The sequence below is a fragment of the Panthera onca genome, chromosome A1 (genome assembly GCF_046562875.1).
Source record: "Panthera onca isolate mPanOnc1 chromosome A1, mPanOnc1 haplotype 2, whole genome shotgun sequence".
Taxonomy (NCBI): domain Eukaryota; kingdom Metazoa; phylum Chordata; class Mammalia; order Carnivora; family Felidae; genus Panthera; species Panthera onca.
Window position 1 is genome coordinate 97353167 of NC_138339.1, and position 17153 is coordinate 97370319.

At 40.6% G+C, this 17153-nt stretch overlaps 1 protein-coding gene and 1 long non-coding RNA gene across 3 annotated transcripts in view; one reads left to right on the forward strand and one right to left on the reverse strand.

The window, feature by feature from the left end:
- The window catches only part of AP3B1 (adaptor related protein complex 3 subunit beta 1), a 264795-nt gene extending 260203 nt beyond the window's left edge, over positions 1–4592 (forward strand). For both annotated transcript variants that reach the window (XM_060635493.3, XM_060635494.3), the window contains one exon: positions 3861–4592. In XM_060635493.3, coding sequence (XP_060491476.2) covers positions 3861–4014 — 154 coding nt within the window. In that variant the 3' untranslated portion in view covers positions 4015–4592. The remainder of the gene's footprint in view (positions 1–3860) is intronic.
- On the reverse strand, positions 1707–15467 carry LOC132681245 (uncharacterized). The gene is made up of 3 exons (XR_009610959.3): positions 15090–15467; positions 9410–9552; positions 1707–3740 (listed from the first exon to the last, which is right to left on the reverse strand). It is a non-coding gene; the product is annotated as an uncharacterized LOC132681245 (long non-coding RNA).
- Positions 15468–17153: the final 1686 nt, after the last annotated feature.

Here is a 17153-nt window from a genome sequence, read left to right on the forward strand (position 1 = left end):
ATTCTGTCAATAGTTAAGACAAATCAACTTTTTTAGAAGAGTAGTGTCTTCATTTAGGTTTGCCAAGCAGCTTATTTTGTCTTTTTCTTTAATTTTAGGAATTTTTATAGGCTTCAAAGATAAAGTGTCAATTGCTAGAGATAATAGACAAAAAGACATGTAATGAAATGAAATACAGATGTATCTAAACAGTTTTACCTCCTCAGTTGGTGATTACAAACAGCGAGTGCTTGGTGGTAGAATGAAAATGAAAAATTTTGAAAAATACCTAGATGGTATCCTTTTAATAACATGGAGCCCGTCATACATAGGCAATACATCTTTAACTGTCATCGTCTTATTTGTTCTCATTTGTGGTGTTACTGGTGTTCGAGGTTGGTTGGCCTCCCAGAAGTCCCTCCCTGTGTTACAGCTCCATTCAACAAGGTTTTATATTTCTCATTGCTGGTGTTCTTTTGAGGGAGTGGGAGGCGGGGGATGTTTAAATTTTTTTTAATCTTTAAAAGGCAGAAAGTAAAAAGTTGTTATGACAAAGCAGCAAGTCAGGATGCTTTGAATTACATAATAGTGCAAATTCAGCTACACATTTTGAAGGGAAAATCTTCCCTCCTACTAAAGTTTTTGGAACAATATTAGATTATGTATTAGGTAAATAAGAAAAACATTAATCTTTCCATTTACTAATAAAAAAAACAAATGTACATTTTGCATATTTGAGAATGCATATGATCCAGAATCAGAATACTTGGGTTCAAATTCCTGCTCAACCATTCACTGGCTGTGTGCCCCTGGGTACGTATCTCAGCTCCTGTGGGCCTCACTTCCCTCATCTATACAGTAATCTGCCTCATAGAATCAAATAAGTACCCACTACACAAAACACTTAATAAATGGTAGCTGCAGTTATCACTGCGGTGATCGAAAACCTCACATATCTTCTGAAAAAGTTTTGTCACCGTGTTAATCTTCATTTGAGGTCAGGCACAGAAGTTCTGATGTCAGCCATTAAATTTAACATAGAAGTGTTTGACCCAAGCTGTCTTTATAACCAGTGTTTCTTACACCCAAAAGCTACATGGTATTTATTAACTGGTACTCTTTCCATAACTGTCTTTTCAGTGTATGTTAAAGCATAGCCTGTTCAGGCATTAACTGATTAATAAATTTGGGGCGGGGGTGGCTTTGCTTTTCCTGGACCAAAACAAACCAGTTGTAATCATGCTGTGTTCCAATTAAATACATCCTTTTTGAACTGTGAAATGAGAATGTCAGAACATCTGATCTTCTAGTCTCTTGCTTTAAAACATTGCTTCCACCATTTGTGCCCACTAGAACACAGAGACCTAGCTAACAGGCAGTAGCTTTTATACCAGCTAACAGATTTTATTGCTAGGATGATTTGCTTAGCATATTTCCACTGTAGGGTAAGCAAATGCCTCTTTTCTTTACTGCCCCTAATCTTTACACTATTGAGAATTTTTATGGTAATAGGATTTCAAAAACGTGTACAAGACACTAATTTTAATCTCTGTAAACATACTGGCATCAAAATTGACATTTGTCTCTGCTGAGTTTGTATTAGTGTAGCATCGATTCTAAGTTTTTAATGCAAAAGAGATAAAATGTGCCTTGGGGCTGTGCAACCCTGAAATTCAAGTGCTTTTGTGTTCCTGTTGAGACATAATCTCCTTCTCTACAGTCCCAAGGCACAAGTGTTAAGTAAATAAAGGGACTAATAAGACTATTGTTTACATAATTATAACCCTGTCAGAAATAGAGACCTCTGTTGAAAGATGTGTTGAATGAAGATTTGGTGATGATCAAATCTGTGGGGAGAAAAGTTACATAAATGAGTAGGACAGTAGAGCTGCCTAGTCCGACATACAGACATGGTTTAACAGAAATACAGAAACAGGATTCTGCTGTGAAGCAGAAGAATCCCAAAAGTTTGGACAAAAGAAATGCATAAACTTGGAAGGGGTGATAGAAAAGGGGGTCGGTCATGTTAGGGCCAGTGTTGTTTGTGCTCTCTAAAAGATGAGATTAGGAAACAGTTCCTTAGGTCCTGTGTGGACATCTGAAGAGCACACGGTTACTTACAGTTGCTTCTCACAGTAGGAAAACTGCTCTGTCGGATTCCTTACAAGTCTTCCATGTGTTTGGAGAGAGTAGCTTTCCATGTTTGTAGAAAATACACAAATAAAGGACAGCAAAGGTTTCTAACATACTTTATCAACAACCCACTAGCTTATACCTTAAAATGCAACTTAAAAATGTGGATAATATTTTCATATTAGCCTGTTTGTTTTGCTTTTGAGTCATTATTCTAATTACTGTTGGAAAACTGATTTTCATTACTCCGTTCAGGTCAAAAATGGCTTGCTAGGTTTCCAAAAAGAAGAATCGAATGTGTTATGAAATCTTGATGTCATTTTTGAAAACTCAAAGAAGAAATTACTTTTCATTTAAAGAGAATCTGCTTCCTGCTTAAGTGGCTAATATTTTAATTAAGTTGGGAGTGAAGTTTTTCTGAGTGTCTCCTGATAAACTCCCTCTTTTATGTTGATGGTAATTAAACAGATCCCTGAGGACACCGTGGGCTCTGCGCAAGGCCCATGCTAATTGTCAGACATGAGACACTGACCAGTTGGTTTGCTCTTGAATAGTCCGCAGCGTGCTGTCAGCGCGGCAGTTTTATTTTTATGTATTGTGAGCTGTTGTCAGGGCTAACTGGGTGCCATTGTGGCTGAAGATGTTGCGCAAATTGAGGCAGATGGCTCAGATTCAGACACGTGTCATACAGAAAGGGGAAAGGGGATTGGCCCTGCAAAGTGGGGTCACAGCAGGTCACAGACCTGCTCTACACTTGTTAGTGTTTTCAAAAGCTCATGTGCAGCAACTTTGTTTTTCTCCAGTCATCCCTGCAATCAAACCCCCTCCCACCCCCCTAAAAAAAATGTGTGGAACATGCTCCATGTGGAAAATGGAGGCCTAGGAGGGTTCCGTCCTCTTCCTTCACGTCTCTGGGGCTCAACTGTGCGTGCAGAATGAATTAGCAGGATTGACAGAAGTTCATTGTGCCTCCAACGGCTTTTCAGTCAATTGCAGTGCTTAAAAGGCTAGTTTTGCTTTTAATTCCGTGTAATTAGTAGATTCTTCATGTCTTGGAATTTAGTAATGGAGCCTCAGACCTCAAGTTTCCTCTATTCTAAAGCAAAAAGAAGTATGTAACATTCTGCACGTTAAAAAAAAATTTAAAAAGAGGGAGTATGGGTGTTGCATTTGGCTGTCACGTGGTATTGTTATATGTCATCATCAACGTTAGAGACTGAATTTGAATATTTTAACATGCATGAATTTTTGAAACGTAAGTTTTATAATGTACATAAAATTATCTAACTTCTTGCATAATCATTTTCAGATATGAGGACTTAAAATTTCAAGCTCTTTGAGAAAAGTACCTTTTCTCAACATGTTTTAAAAATAAAAATGCAGCGGTTTATTTTATGTGACCCTAGGCATGGTGGAATATTAAATATCAAATGAATGATTCCCAAATATATGTTAATGGAGAATCATTCACATAAGTCTCTTGTTCAAACTAATAAGTAAAATAGACTTCCTCTTCTTGTTTTGTTCTAAAGACACACTGAAATTACCTGCTTGTGGTAAGCATGGTGCTGGGCAGTTTATTGATTTTTCAGAAGAATGCTTGGCTTTGGGTTTTGGCAGTAGGGAACCTGCAAGAAATTATTGAGAAAAAAAGAACTGTTTTAAACCTATTTGAATTTATGCCATCTCCGTTTTTCCTCCCTCATGATAAAAGCTCTCTCTCCCTCTTTTTTTTTTTTTTCCTTCAGGTTTGCAGCTAAAACTGTGCACAGTGGGTCGTTGATGCTAGTTACAGTGGAACTAAAGGAAGGCTCCACAGCACAGCTTATCATCAACACCGAGAAAACGGTGATCGGTTCTGTTCTGCTGCGGGAGCTGAAGCCTGTCCTGTCCCAGGGGTAACCTGCTTACATCTGGACTTCAGAATCTGGCACACAACAAAAGTGCCTGGCATCCACTACTGCTGCCTTTCATTTATAATAATAGCCCTTCCATCTGGCAGTGGGGGAAGAATACACTCTTGACATTCTTGTCTCCTGCTTTAGAATGCTAGTGTGTATCTATCATGTATGCAGTACTTTCCCCCTTTTCGCTTTGCTAACCAAAGAACATATATTTTACTGTCAATTTTCTCAACTCTTGAATCTTTGTGGCATTTTCTCTGTCCTGCTACTTCTGGCCTTCTCCTCTTCCTTCTCTTTTTCCACAGTGATGGACATGAATTGGGTGTTTTAAGTTCATTGGAAATTATCCTCCCTCCCACCGCAACCAAAAATTAGCCCTAGAAACAATCTAAATGGCCTCTGAGCTGGGTATGTGAAAGTACTATTGCTATTGGAATAGCATACTTTTTAGAATTAAATACAGAAACAATAAGATCTCTGCAAAATTTTGTTCTGTGAATTTCCTGGTCTTGTAATTGGTTATTGACAATGCTCGTCATGAAATCATCTATGAATAATAAACTAGCATATGAATAACATGTGTCTTTGCATTTTTAATGAGTGTGTGTAATCCTGAAGTTCATATGCTGATATTTGTTTTAAAAGTAAATAGCTTGTTATATTCACAAAGAAGCAATTAATGGGGTTTAGTTAGTGACAGAAAAACCACTTTCAACTCCGGGTAGATTTTCTAGTTGTGTTATAGAGTAGTTAACTCCAAGAAAAAAATTGGATATTTAATAATAAAAATCCATCATGTTGTACAATAAAATGTCTCTGTGCAATTTTGATTAGTAGAGATCAGATTGTAAGGCCTATTACACCTGCTGAATAAATTCTTTGAATCTCATTGTTCCTTTATAGATCTTGATGCCCAACTTAGGTGGACTGAAACACCTTTGGAAACTAATCACTATAAATCTAGTTCTGGAAATTTTAAAAACCTGTTACGTGATCAACATATCAGCGCTTCTCCCGGGAGTGTTTGTTGGCTAACTTCAACAAGTTAAGATTATTTTCATTAAGATTATTCTCTGACCAGGGGTGCCTTGGTGGCTCAGTTGGTTGCGCATCTAGCTTAGGCTCAGGTCATGGTCTCGCATTTCATGGGTTTGAGCCCCACATCAGGCTCTCTTGCTGTCGGTGTGGAGCCCACTTCAGTTATCTGTCCCACTCACTGCCCCTCCCCCACTCATGCTGGCTCTCTCTCTCTCAAAAATAAGTAAAACATTAAAAAAAAAAAAGTTATTCTCTAACCAGAAAAATTTTTTCTGAGATTTTTATACCTCTTTAAAACCGGTTGAAATTTTATTTATCTTTCTGATACAAGGTAATACTCTTTCAGTTAGTATATGCTAGTCATTTCCCTTTCCGTAGAGCCAAAAATCCTTAAAAAATAAGGATTTTTTAAAAGTAGAGAATATGCATTGATGGAAACATTGTAGAACATATATAAAGAGAAAAAAAAAACCATAATTAAACATCCCTGGAATATACATGTTGAGAAGAACAAAATAGATGTGAAAAATCATTTCAATTCAAACTTGTAAGCTGGAGAGAGCAAGCAAGATGGTTAAATTGTCCTGCTCTTGAAATACAGCAGTTAATCTGGATGAGAAGTATTGCTACAGAAGTCACGTGTTCTACCTCATTCTGGAACCTTACATGCGATGGCAATGCTGCCACCAGACACACCTTTATAATTGCAAGCTGTTGGCACTTCCTTTATTAATCCTGTTTCTCAGGGCTCACTTAATAACTTTGGGTTTTTAAGTCAACAATTAAAAAAAAAATTTTTTTTTAATGTGTCTTTATTTTTGAGAGAAAGGGAGAGAGAATCCGAAGCAGGTTCCAGGCTCGGAGCTCTCAGCACCGAGCCTGACGTGGGGCTTGAACTCACAAACCATGAGACCATGACCTGAGCCGAAGCCAGTCGCTTAACCAGTTGAGCCGCCCAGGTTCCCTTTAAGTCAACAAGTTTTTGAAATGTTAGAAAGAATTTGAAGGGATAAATACCTATTTCCTGAAAAACATATTTACACTTGATGCATCAAAGCAGAGGGAAAATGTATGTTGTGATGTAGACAGCTTTTTGTTTTCCTTAAATTAGGGCACTTCTTATCTTTGCAAATAGGTCATTTATAGGTACATATTTTTAAATTAAGGAAATTTCAGTAGAAGTTTATTTTTGAATAAGATATATTTTTGATAGCTAACTTAGATTTAAAATGTATACTAAATAATGTAACGTGGTATGCTAACAGTTGAAGCCATTTTAACATCAAGAGCTTAATACCATTAAAATATTTTTCATATAAATGAAATTAGAAAAATAACAAAATTCCCAAGTTAAAGATTTGGTGGAGGGCAGGGGAGGGAGGGTGTTCTTCCTTTTTTGGTACAATGTTTCATAGTTCCTTACCTCATATTTCCTTTAACTTTATCATAATCCATGATTATCTTTAAATTGTTCCATTGAGTCGAGTTAGTCAATGTTGAATTCTTAATTCTAGCTATATTTTTTCATTTTAATGTCCACTTAATGGGACATTTTATGTACACCAATCTTGAAGAATGGCTCTCATAGTGTATTTCAGACTGAGCCTCATTTTTGGTATCACATTGCCTCATTTTTGGTATCCCAATACCTTTGCTTTATTTATTATAAGAAAAGGAGAATGTTTTTATTCTGAAGAGACTAAAACAATGAACTTAATCAAATTAAAGTACTTCATACTTGCCCTTCCCAGTTACCATTTGCAAATATTTAAATAACTTCCTAATAGCTTATGAAAAGTTTGCCCTTGTAACCTGTTTCATGTTAAGAAGTTATATATTAGAGAAGACAAGAATCCAGAATGATGAATGACATAAAGGAAGGTTTTGAAAAGCAAAGTTTAGCTAGCTAGAGGAAAAGCTAAGCTCTTTGACTTTCTTTGTTTCCTCTCTCTAACTTCTCTTACCTTATACGGGACTGTGTTTAAAGGGGGAAAATCCTCTTTTCACATAATAAGGGGGTAAAAAGCCCTATGTTATAATGCAAAATTAACAAATTCTTACTATTTCCTTTCTATTTCAAGATTGTCTATTGTGGAACATGAAGAGCTGCAGTTAACCACTGTTGGGTATAGTAAAATACAAGATGCGTTCTATACCCCTCAAGAAACCACAGTCCAGTTGGCAATAAATGAAGAAATGGCAGTATGGACTCCACTAAGTCAGTGAGCCCTGGTTTGCAAACTAACTTCGCTTACATAGTAATGTAGGCTCACCTTCCCCACCCCCACGCACTTTGGGTGCCAAGTCAAATAGCTTTAAGTGAACTATCACCCCCCCCCCCCCAAGTTGCTGAACCCATCTCTTCACCTCCACCTCCCCTCTCCTCACACAGGTGGTTTAACCAGACCAGCCATTGATGGCTCTTCCATCAGTTGGAGGTCAGTTCATTGAAAGGCAATTACTTTCTGACCACGTGCTTATTTTTTTTTCTTTCAGAGAGCATGAAAGGGGCAGAAAGGCCAAGGGAAAGAGAGCATCTCCATGCTGAGCATGGAGCCCAACTCAGGGTTCGATCCCATAACCCTGGGATCATGATCTGAGCCAAAATCAAAGAGTTGGACACTCAACTGACTGAGCCACCCAGGTGTCCCTGCCTTTTTTTTTTTTTTAAATCATCCTTTTCCTTCCCTCCTGCCTTCCAACTTGACCAGTTACCTCAAGAAAAGTTTTCATGATCACTGTCACTCTTTACTTGAGATTTTACAGGAATCAGAAAAAAAAAGTTTATGATAGTGTTATATTTCTAGATGAATGGAAATTGTGTTTAATAGAAAAACATGCCCTTAAATGGATCATGAAATTTCTTTCCTGAATCTTCAGTCTCCATCTCCTTCCTGACAAATAGCTTTCAGTATGACTAAATGAATGTTTTACTCTCTTTCTTTCTTAGTAACGTCACTTTTTTCCTACCACTTTTCAACTGTTTTACAGAGCAAGCACTATTTTAAGACCTGATCTGGTAAGTTAACCACCATGTGAAATTAGTGTTTGAATGAAAATGTTTTGGATTTCACATGATCACTTGACCAACACACTTGGAGCACAGCTGTTTGAAAGCTGAAATCGTTTCTGGGAAGAGTTGTGAAGCAGTTGCATGATTAATTGTCAGATCACACCAGTGAGAGCTGTTGGATTTGGGGAAAGAAGTGATCAATGGGTTAGAGAGGTCTGTGAAGGTTCAACTGTGGCAATGAAGCTAGCTAGGTCTTAAAAGTTGGATGGCATTTAGAAGAGAAAAGAGTTTCTAGGAGTGGGAGAAGGAAGAATATATGGTTCTCAACTGAGGCCGTCTCTTAAAATGTACCTTTGTACAGGGAGCGGCATTACCCCTGCACCACTCTCTGCGCCCTCATTTCTCCTTTTTCCCCTCCCAGGGTCTCCCTGACACCAGCCCCCAGGTCTCCAGCTCAGTGTGCTTTGGCAGTTTAGAGGAGGAACCAATGGTTGCGATACTACGGGTGGGGCTGTGCTGCACTTAGAAACAGTGGAGAGGCAGGAAAAGGTTGGGAACCAATGAACTAGAAATCAGGAGAAATCAACGTTGTTGGTTCTATTCTCCCACTTGTAAGCCAATTTTAGATATTTCCTTGGGGATTTTAGGTATTTCCTATGCTTTTCAGTTATTTCCAGGTTCTAAAAGGAGTCGTTTTTTATTTACAGAGTACCTAATGAACATGAAATTCCATTGGTATCCACTTACTAGTAGTGATTGTACGTTTAAGTGATGTCTAATCTTCCCTCGTGTCTGTCTTTTTCTGGAGCCAGTTTGATGCACAGTCACTTGTACGTGTAATTCCTGGCTGCTTCCATAAACGTATACACTGAAGACCCTAACTCCTCAGAACTCAAATATGGAATTACTACAACAGACTCAAACTTGTCTTTAATGACACTGCTTTCTCATCTACAGCCTTGAGTGCCAGAGACACCAAAGATGAGGCTTAAGTGTAGAAGAATTTAAGTACTCTCTACACCCAACGTGGACCTCGCGCTCATGACCCTGAGATCAAGAGTTGCACGCTGTACTGAATGAGCCAGCCAGGCTTCCCAGTGCAGGAGAATCTTTATTCTCAGATGCAGAGATGTCTAGAAAGCCTGACCAGCAGATAATTCTGCCGGTGGGTTCATTCATGTAAGCCCGTGCAGACTGCAGGTGCCGCACGTGTGGTTGGGGAGAACAGGGAAGCCTCGCCTTGCCCACCCTTCTCGTTAAGTGGCCTGGGAGGGGTTGCCGAGGAGGAAGTTTCATAATATGAGAGGGAAGGAGGGAAGACAGATTAGCTCTGAAAACGTACCTCAACCGAGATTGTGATTTGTTCCTCTTAGAAGAGCATCTTCTCTTTTTTAGTTTTTTAAATAGCGTGATGAATGAGGACTCTTGTTTTACGGTAGGGTCAACCATCTCCATGGATAACAAAGGAAATCTTAAGACCGTCACCTACAAAAAGAAAAACGTTACATTTTGCCTTTGCAAATTTTAAAAAGCTGTGTAAAGATGGGCCCCTCAGCCTGAATTTAAACTCCCCATTTCTCCTGAGTTCACTATTATAGGCTTATTCCCTTTGTTATTTAACCATGTAAAGTTAGGAACAAGAAAGGGTAAGGTGTGAACCCAAACACACTGCCCCCAGGAAGTTAATGCAGACATTTGGAGGAAACCAAGTATCCTCCCCACTTAAGGCTTGATTTTTGACTTAAAAAATGAAGCCGTCATGAAAGAGCCTCATACTGGCATCACACAGAACTCGCCAACACCCAAGGGCACTCTTTCCGTGACCCTGGGGCCTCCATTTTACTCGTGCCTCATCAAAACCACAGGGCCTAAATAAAAATATTTTGTAAACAAAGTTATGGGCAGCTCCATTTTCTAATTGAAAGTAATTATGATTTCTGTGCTGTGGTGTAATTACCTAAAAAAATGTTATTTGATGATTAAGATTCTGGAGTGAATTGTGTTCTTTGGGCTCTTGCACCGTTCCTCCATCAGGGACCTGGTTTCAGCGGTGTGCAGCTGCTGGAGTTGATTTACAGTGCTGCGGCTGTGGCTGGTCATAAATAAATCCTCTTATATAGTTGTTATGAACACCTGTTAGATCATCTGTCAGCAAAGCGCTGTTCACATTTATCATGGTGCGGTAGTTATTTTACCTCAATCCATTTCCAACTGACTCAGCCTCCATCGCTGGGTTACTATTACCACACCATAATCGCTCGCTCCCACTCCATGTTACAACTTGCAGATAAAAGATTTCACTACTTGGCCAAATTTCATAAATAAAGGAGCAGTTCAGTGCAGTAAAAGTTTATTTTTGTCGTCATTTGTCACCCCATTATTCTATAAATCAAATGGAATAGCACTATTGCCAGCTCAGGCGTTGCTGTCAGCCTTAGGCATGGAAATGGTCCGTTTCTTCCTTTTAGATGAGATGACATGTCTTTCAGACTTAACTGGCTTATGGCTTTGTTTCACCCATTTTATTTTATTACCCCTCCAGAAAAAAATCCTTTGGGAACAGAAAGACTTAAGGAGCGAAATGGAAACAGAAAACACAGCCCAGCACGCTGCTTAGCTCAGTGATCTGCGTTTCCCCCATCCAGTCATTAGGAATTGACCACCACCACCCCCCACACACAGGCTGAATCCCTGACTGAGGTGCTTCTCGTAAACTTGTAAGGGGGTTGTAGTATGTCTGTTTTGGAAAGGCCGTTACCGTGTGGAGTTACGGATATTGAAATACGTGATGTATATCCTCAGAGATCCTCTGGATTTGACAGGCTTTATGCAAAGAAAAGACAAACTGGTTTCTTTTCTCAAATGCATTTTAATGGCTCGGAGGCTTTGAGAGGGGAATGGTCACCCCCAGAGAGAGAGTCTACCCCCTTGGAGGTTTACCAGCGTGGAGCTTTGGAGGGAGAGTCAAGATTTATTAGCAAGTTGTGAACTCTGTCTCAGACGTAAGTCTGAGGAAGGCAATGTCCCCTGGTTAAAAGGAAGAGGACAGAAAAAGCTGAAGGGATGGGGTAATAGAAAAGGGTTTATAGTTATAGTTGATATTATACTTCCGAGTTGGTTCTAATTCAACTTACATTCTTCATAGTCATTATGTAGCTCATAAATTCAATAAAGTGTTTTACTGTTACTATAAAAATGACAGGAGGGGGGTTTTATGTTGTAAGTTTCGTTAGTTGCTCTTCCTGTTTTATGTTGAAGTTCTCAGGCCATTATGTCATTAAACTCCTTGGAGTCTGAAGGGCTCAGGCCCCTCCATTTCTTGCCTTTTGCATGCTCAGCCATGTCAGCCCAGGCTCGGTCAGGCCACCGGAAACTTAGAGCCAACTGGCTGTGGTGCCAGGGGAGCAGGGTGCTTCGTATCTATTATTTCATGACAAGTAGCTTCAGTCTATGATGACGTGTACCGAGGAGCAGAACAGCTTGGGGGTTGGGCGGGGGGCAGCCTCAGACAGAGAGCACTTAAGGGGTCTACAAATTCGGAAGAACGAGTCTATCAGGGAACTTGCTGACTGGGAGGTGAAGTAGCCCAAGGCCCTGTTTGGACCCAGGAACTGTTCTCTGCTTCGAGATTGGCCTCAGCACTGGACTCTGCTTACTTGTTAACCTTTGCGTAGCTCTAAGTCCTTGATAAAGTTCTGAGCAAATGCACAGTCAGAATCTTAACTGGGATTGTTTGAAAGGCAACACCACTCTCTTTTGGTTGTTTTCTTTGATTCCAGAAGAAGCCAAGGGTACTCTGCCCTAGGAAACTTTGCTTTCTCCAGATGTTTGTTTTGAACAGAATATCCACATGGAAACAGCAACTACTAATTCTCTGGCCAGAGTGCATCAAGGCCTTAATCTAAAGCCTCCCATCCATCCAGCTGTCTGGCATTTGCTATTATAGGGCACCAACAGAGAAATGAGGCTGTGGCTTTATCACTGCACCCTGGGTGACAACTTGATTTTCTGCTTTCACCGCAGGCAGCAGCAGCCCAACATGATGGGGCTGTTAATTTGTGCATTTCATGGTGTCTGTCAGGGGGGCTGGGAGAGGAGGGTTTCAGGGGGAAGGGAATGGAGCATGTCCCAGCCGCGGAAGCACCTGTCTGCATTGACGGCACAGAGCACTTCTTATTAGCGTGCAGGTCTCTAAATGCAGCCCAGGGATGACAGCCTGGCATCCCAGCACCCACACACTGTGACAGGCGCCGGCAGCCGGTCCCATTGTTTGCCCTTGATGAGCATGTCATTAATGGAAATGGAAGAAAGTGAGGGCCACATCAGTATTCAAATAGCCTCTATTCTCTCTGCCATTCACCCGGCTGGCTCAGCCTGCCACAGATTTCCTTCTGCAAGCTCCTCTTAGACTTTTTTTTTTTTTTTTTTTTTTTGGTAACAGATTTATTCCCATTGCATACAAATCCTTTCCATGTTGTTCCTGGTTTCTTCCAATCCTGTGTTTACACCCACCTCTTTAGACTGGATTTAGCCAGATCAAAGGAGATTTGGGCTCTCGTATACTGCAAAGGTCTAATTAGCAAGTACATGCTCTTTGCAGCCAAGAAAATGCATGTTGCTACTCCTGAAGCCTATTTCCTGTGCCTCTTGAATCCTGCCTCTTCTCTGGGGAGATGGTGGCTGCTGTGGCCACCACTTTCAGAAATACCTGATAGAGCTGGCTAGCACAGAGTACAGAGGATCTGACTCCTTCAAGAACGGCTGGCATGGCAACAATATGTCCCTTTCTCAAGCTTAGTAAATTAAAGAGAAAGTAAGGAAAGTGCCCAGTTGTGCACTTTGGAGGGAAAGAACTGTGTATGCACACGATTATTTACAACCAAGTGGGTAGTGACTGGGTCCTAAATACATGTTTCCATCCCTCACACCCTGTGTTGGTCTGTTTGCTTAATAATGTAATTAGTGCTCAGAGGGAGAATATTGATGCTGCTGTCGGCAGCCCTTGCTCTTCTGTGCGCTTCTCACCCACTCCTGTCGCCCACTTAGCTCCCGCACTACCTAGTTCAGTGGTTTCAGCTGTGCACCTACACACCGCCCCCTTCCCCACACACTCCTCAGAGCCCCCTCTGTGAATATCAGCCCAACTCCACACCCCCCGCCCTCCCCGCACATGCTTAGTCCTGTGTTTGCAAGGCTCACATCTTACACATTCAGATGGGATGTTCTTAGAGGAAGGCAGCAATGAAAGACCACCTCTAATTTCTCTCTGACCTTTCAGTAAGGAAAGGTCAGAAGAACTGCTTGCCGTGCATTTCCCTAGCAATGTCCCTTATCTGGTATTAATCTGTCAGGGACGCGGGGCCGACTCCCTAAGACATCACCCAGCTCCTGAAGTGGTCTTGCCAGAGGATGAAAATAGAGCAAATGCCACTGCCAAAATGCCTGGAAGCGGAACTCAGGGCCAGTTCGTAAGCGATGCAGTGTCCCCTTGTCACATCCAGAGATGAACAAAGTGATTCTTACTTCACCAAGCTGTCTTCTCCCCCAAACACAGAAACTCGTTGAGGGAAAGAGCCATGCCTTTATTCCAATAATGCCGTCTCTTGATAGAGGTGCCGTGATGCCTGGCTCAGGGTGGACTTTCATGTTATCATGGCCCCTCAAAGGATCTGGGAGACCCAAGAACACACCTTCTCAGGTGTTTATCTGACAACCTACAAACCCCCCCCAACCCTTCCCCAGTAGAAGCCCAGAGGGGTGATTATGGTCTAAAAAGCGAAGTCGTAAATTGGGCTTTCTCTACTCACTTGCTTTGTAGCTGAGGGAATCTACCGAGGGCAATTTAAAAGGAAAAGAAACAGGCTGAGAAAAAAATTGCAATGCTTTAGCCTTAGTGTCAGAGTGATGGAAAATAATTTTCACATTTGATTAATTATTAAGAGATCTGTTTAATAAAATATAGAGAGAGCATTTTGTCTCTCCACAATCATTAGTATGACCCTGGACCCCTATTTTGGAGGTGAACAAAAAGCTATTGAGGTATAACAATAAATTTTGTCCCCAAGGGTTTTTGCAGAAGTGGCCACAGGGCCATCCTGACAGATTTAAGGCAGAAATCCCACAGCTGACACTGAAATGTGTCAAATGCAGTGGCTTCAGTTGGCAGGTCGCACACGCCAGCCTCACCCAGACATGTGAATAAAGCAAAATCATTGACCTAGAAATAAACTGTGCATTGGTAGGGCTATTTCCTTCTTGTTTTATTTTTTTTTTTTTTATTGAAAATTAGCTCCCTAAAACATAGCTTCAAGTATTTAGTATTCTTGGTAGCTTACTTTTTTCAAATGTGCAAAGTCATCAAGGAATTCTTTTTTGAATGTGTTATTAAAAAAAAAAAAACACAATTTTTCCATGACTCTCTTTCTTTTATTAGAATTTAAATAGGAGTATCAGGTCCTATAAGGAAATATCCTAGGAGAAGGAATTAGATTTCTTTCCTCCCCAGAAAAAAAAAATTTAATTTTATCTTTAAAATTAGTACGTAGAGTCTGTTTTGTTCAACCTCGTACATTTAAAATAGGTAACCTCATTTAATTAGTAATATGAATATACTTATTAATTTTATAACGCTTGAACAGACATTTCCAAGTTTGGATTTTTTACGCACTTTGATTTGCTGGCTACTTTCAACTATTGATCATGCTGTACAGACGTGGCTGCAAGAAGCAATCAAAGTCAGGTGTGGAAATGTTCCAACTGATGTCGCCCCATGCACCCTCCATGCCCCCTACCTGCTGGTACCTTTGCAAGGTTCACATCCCTTCCATTCAGGTGGATGTTCCTCTGGTGAAGGCACCAGTGAAAGACCACTTCTAATTTCCTTCTGCCTTTGCAGTGAGAAAGGACAAGCCCTCGCCTATGTGGGAGTTCTCAGGCTGTGCACGACGGGCCAGAGTGGGGTCGCCTATGCCTACCTCTCCTCAGCCTGCAGCCGTGTTTCTAGACCTTCCACCATTGCCCACCTCTTTTGAAGACGAATGCATCAGACATTCTGGAAGGAACTCCAGAGCTGTTCATCTGCCAATATTTTCACTCTCCTAGCAAAGGCCGCTCCTGTAAATGGAAAGCATAGCATGAAAAACATGTTGCAGGGGTGGGGTGAGGTGGGGTAGGGGAAACCATTGGATCTTTCAGTTAACCTCCCGTTCCTTCACCGCAGACACTGGTGGGGAGCACATGTGATATGGGGAGTTTAAGTGGCACCAGCACTGTTACTCTGGCCGTGTGGTGATCTACTAGGACCAAGAAGAGCACAAGTGTCCTTCCTCCCTCTCTGGACCCCTAGGAAGCAGAAGATTTATAATATCCAGAAGTAAACAGGGAGAAGATATTAAAACCTTTATTCATCTTTATTATTTATCTCATGCCTGTTCTGTTATTGTATTTGCTTTATAACGCACTTACTATATTGTACTGGACAGTAAATATACATGTACAGTAATATATATATAGTTAGTGCCCCATGTATATATAATTAGTAATACATTATAAGTAGCAATACATGTGTATAATATACAGTCAGCAATACAGAATCCAATTTACAAATAAACGTATATACTGGAATCCACTCAGTCAAAAGTGCTGGGAGACCACAGGACCACGGCGTGGCTCCCAGTATGCACTGCTCTTTGCGGCTAAAACACTGAGTCCAAGATGGTATTCCCAGCACCAGGTTATTTCTCCACGACTGTGGTTTGAGAAGAGTAGGCAGAGAGGCCTCTCGAGGCACCAGGAAGTTCTTTCTACTGCTCAGACAATGATCAGACTTTTCTTGGCCTCTCCCACCCCTCACCCTTTTTTCCTCGGGGCCATTTAGAGAATATTCAGTGTTCGGCCACCTTAACGAGGAAGAGCAGGGACGAGGATGATTCCCTCCTGAGCAGGTTCACCGTGCAGGGACTAATTACAGCCCACTTCGGAGAAGTTGGGAGGCAGGGCGCAGAGCGGTGCCGCCTCCCTTGGATGGAGGAAGGCGGGGGGCCATGCAGAGGGTGGGATGGCATCTGGATCCATCTCATTAGGAGTGAGGAATGACTCATGATTCACAAAAGGTCATTGCCTACTGGGGTAGATAAATTACCTATAAGCCTTCAGCAGAGTTGGAGGACCTATTTGGTAAGGAAGTTTTCATTAAATCAAAGATTTTACGGCTTCTATTTTGTTGCATAGGAAAAGGGAAATAATTAGTAATTGACGAAATAAGTGCAGGGAATAAAAAAGTGTAATGTTATTCTAATAAGCCTTGTCTTGGTCTTTAACTTTTCACTTGCAAGCAGCATTATTGTTTAACTCAGGTGTATAAAAATCATCCACACTGAGAAAGTGGAACCAATTGCAGTTAAACAATTGAGGGGAGCACTAACCAATAATAGGATAGACTTTAAAATGCCATAAATATTGTTCCTTTTTATTGTGTTTGATTTTTGATGATTCCCATAACCCATTGGTTAAGATTAAGTAGACATGTTCTTAGGTAATACTCAAATACATTTTAGTGCTAAACTATACAAAGCAGAATATATATATTTGCCCCCAAATTGCCTGTTAGATGAGTTTCTCAGATGGGCCCCTATTTTTCTACTGTCATTTCCATCTTGGGAAACCTCCCAGATTATAACAAGAGTAACAATAAAATTAAAATTTCTCTAAGGGTGAATTTAACCTAACCTTTTGGGGTAGCACTGTAACCTATAAATTAGGTAGATTTTCATGGAGTAACAAACTCCAGTCTTTCTGTCAGCGAAATGTTTACCCCTCACATTTACATGGCCACAGGGATTTCTTTTTCATAGGATTCCTGCCTTTTTCCTTTTTACCCCCAATTAAATCTGTTTTGGAGAGGATTTGTGCTCCTATGAGATTCACAGGCTATCAGAAGTAAATAATAAAGAAATATGGAAAACGTCTAAGTGGGACAGGAAAACAGTAGATTCACACTGATTGTACCTTTTTTTTTTTTTTTTAACTTCTCTTTCCCGATGGGGCCTCCTATGCTTGGTCTTCAGCCAATCATTTCTTTTTATTAT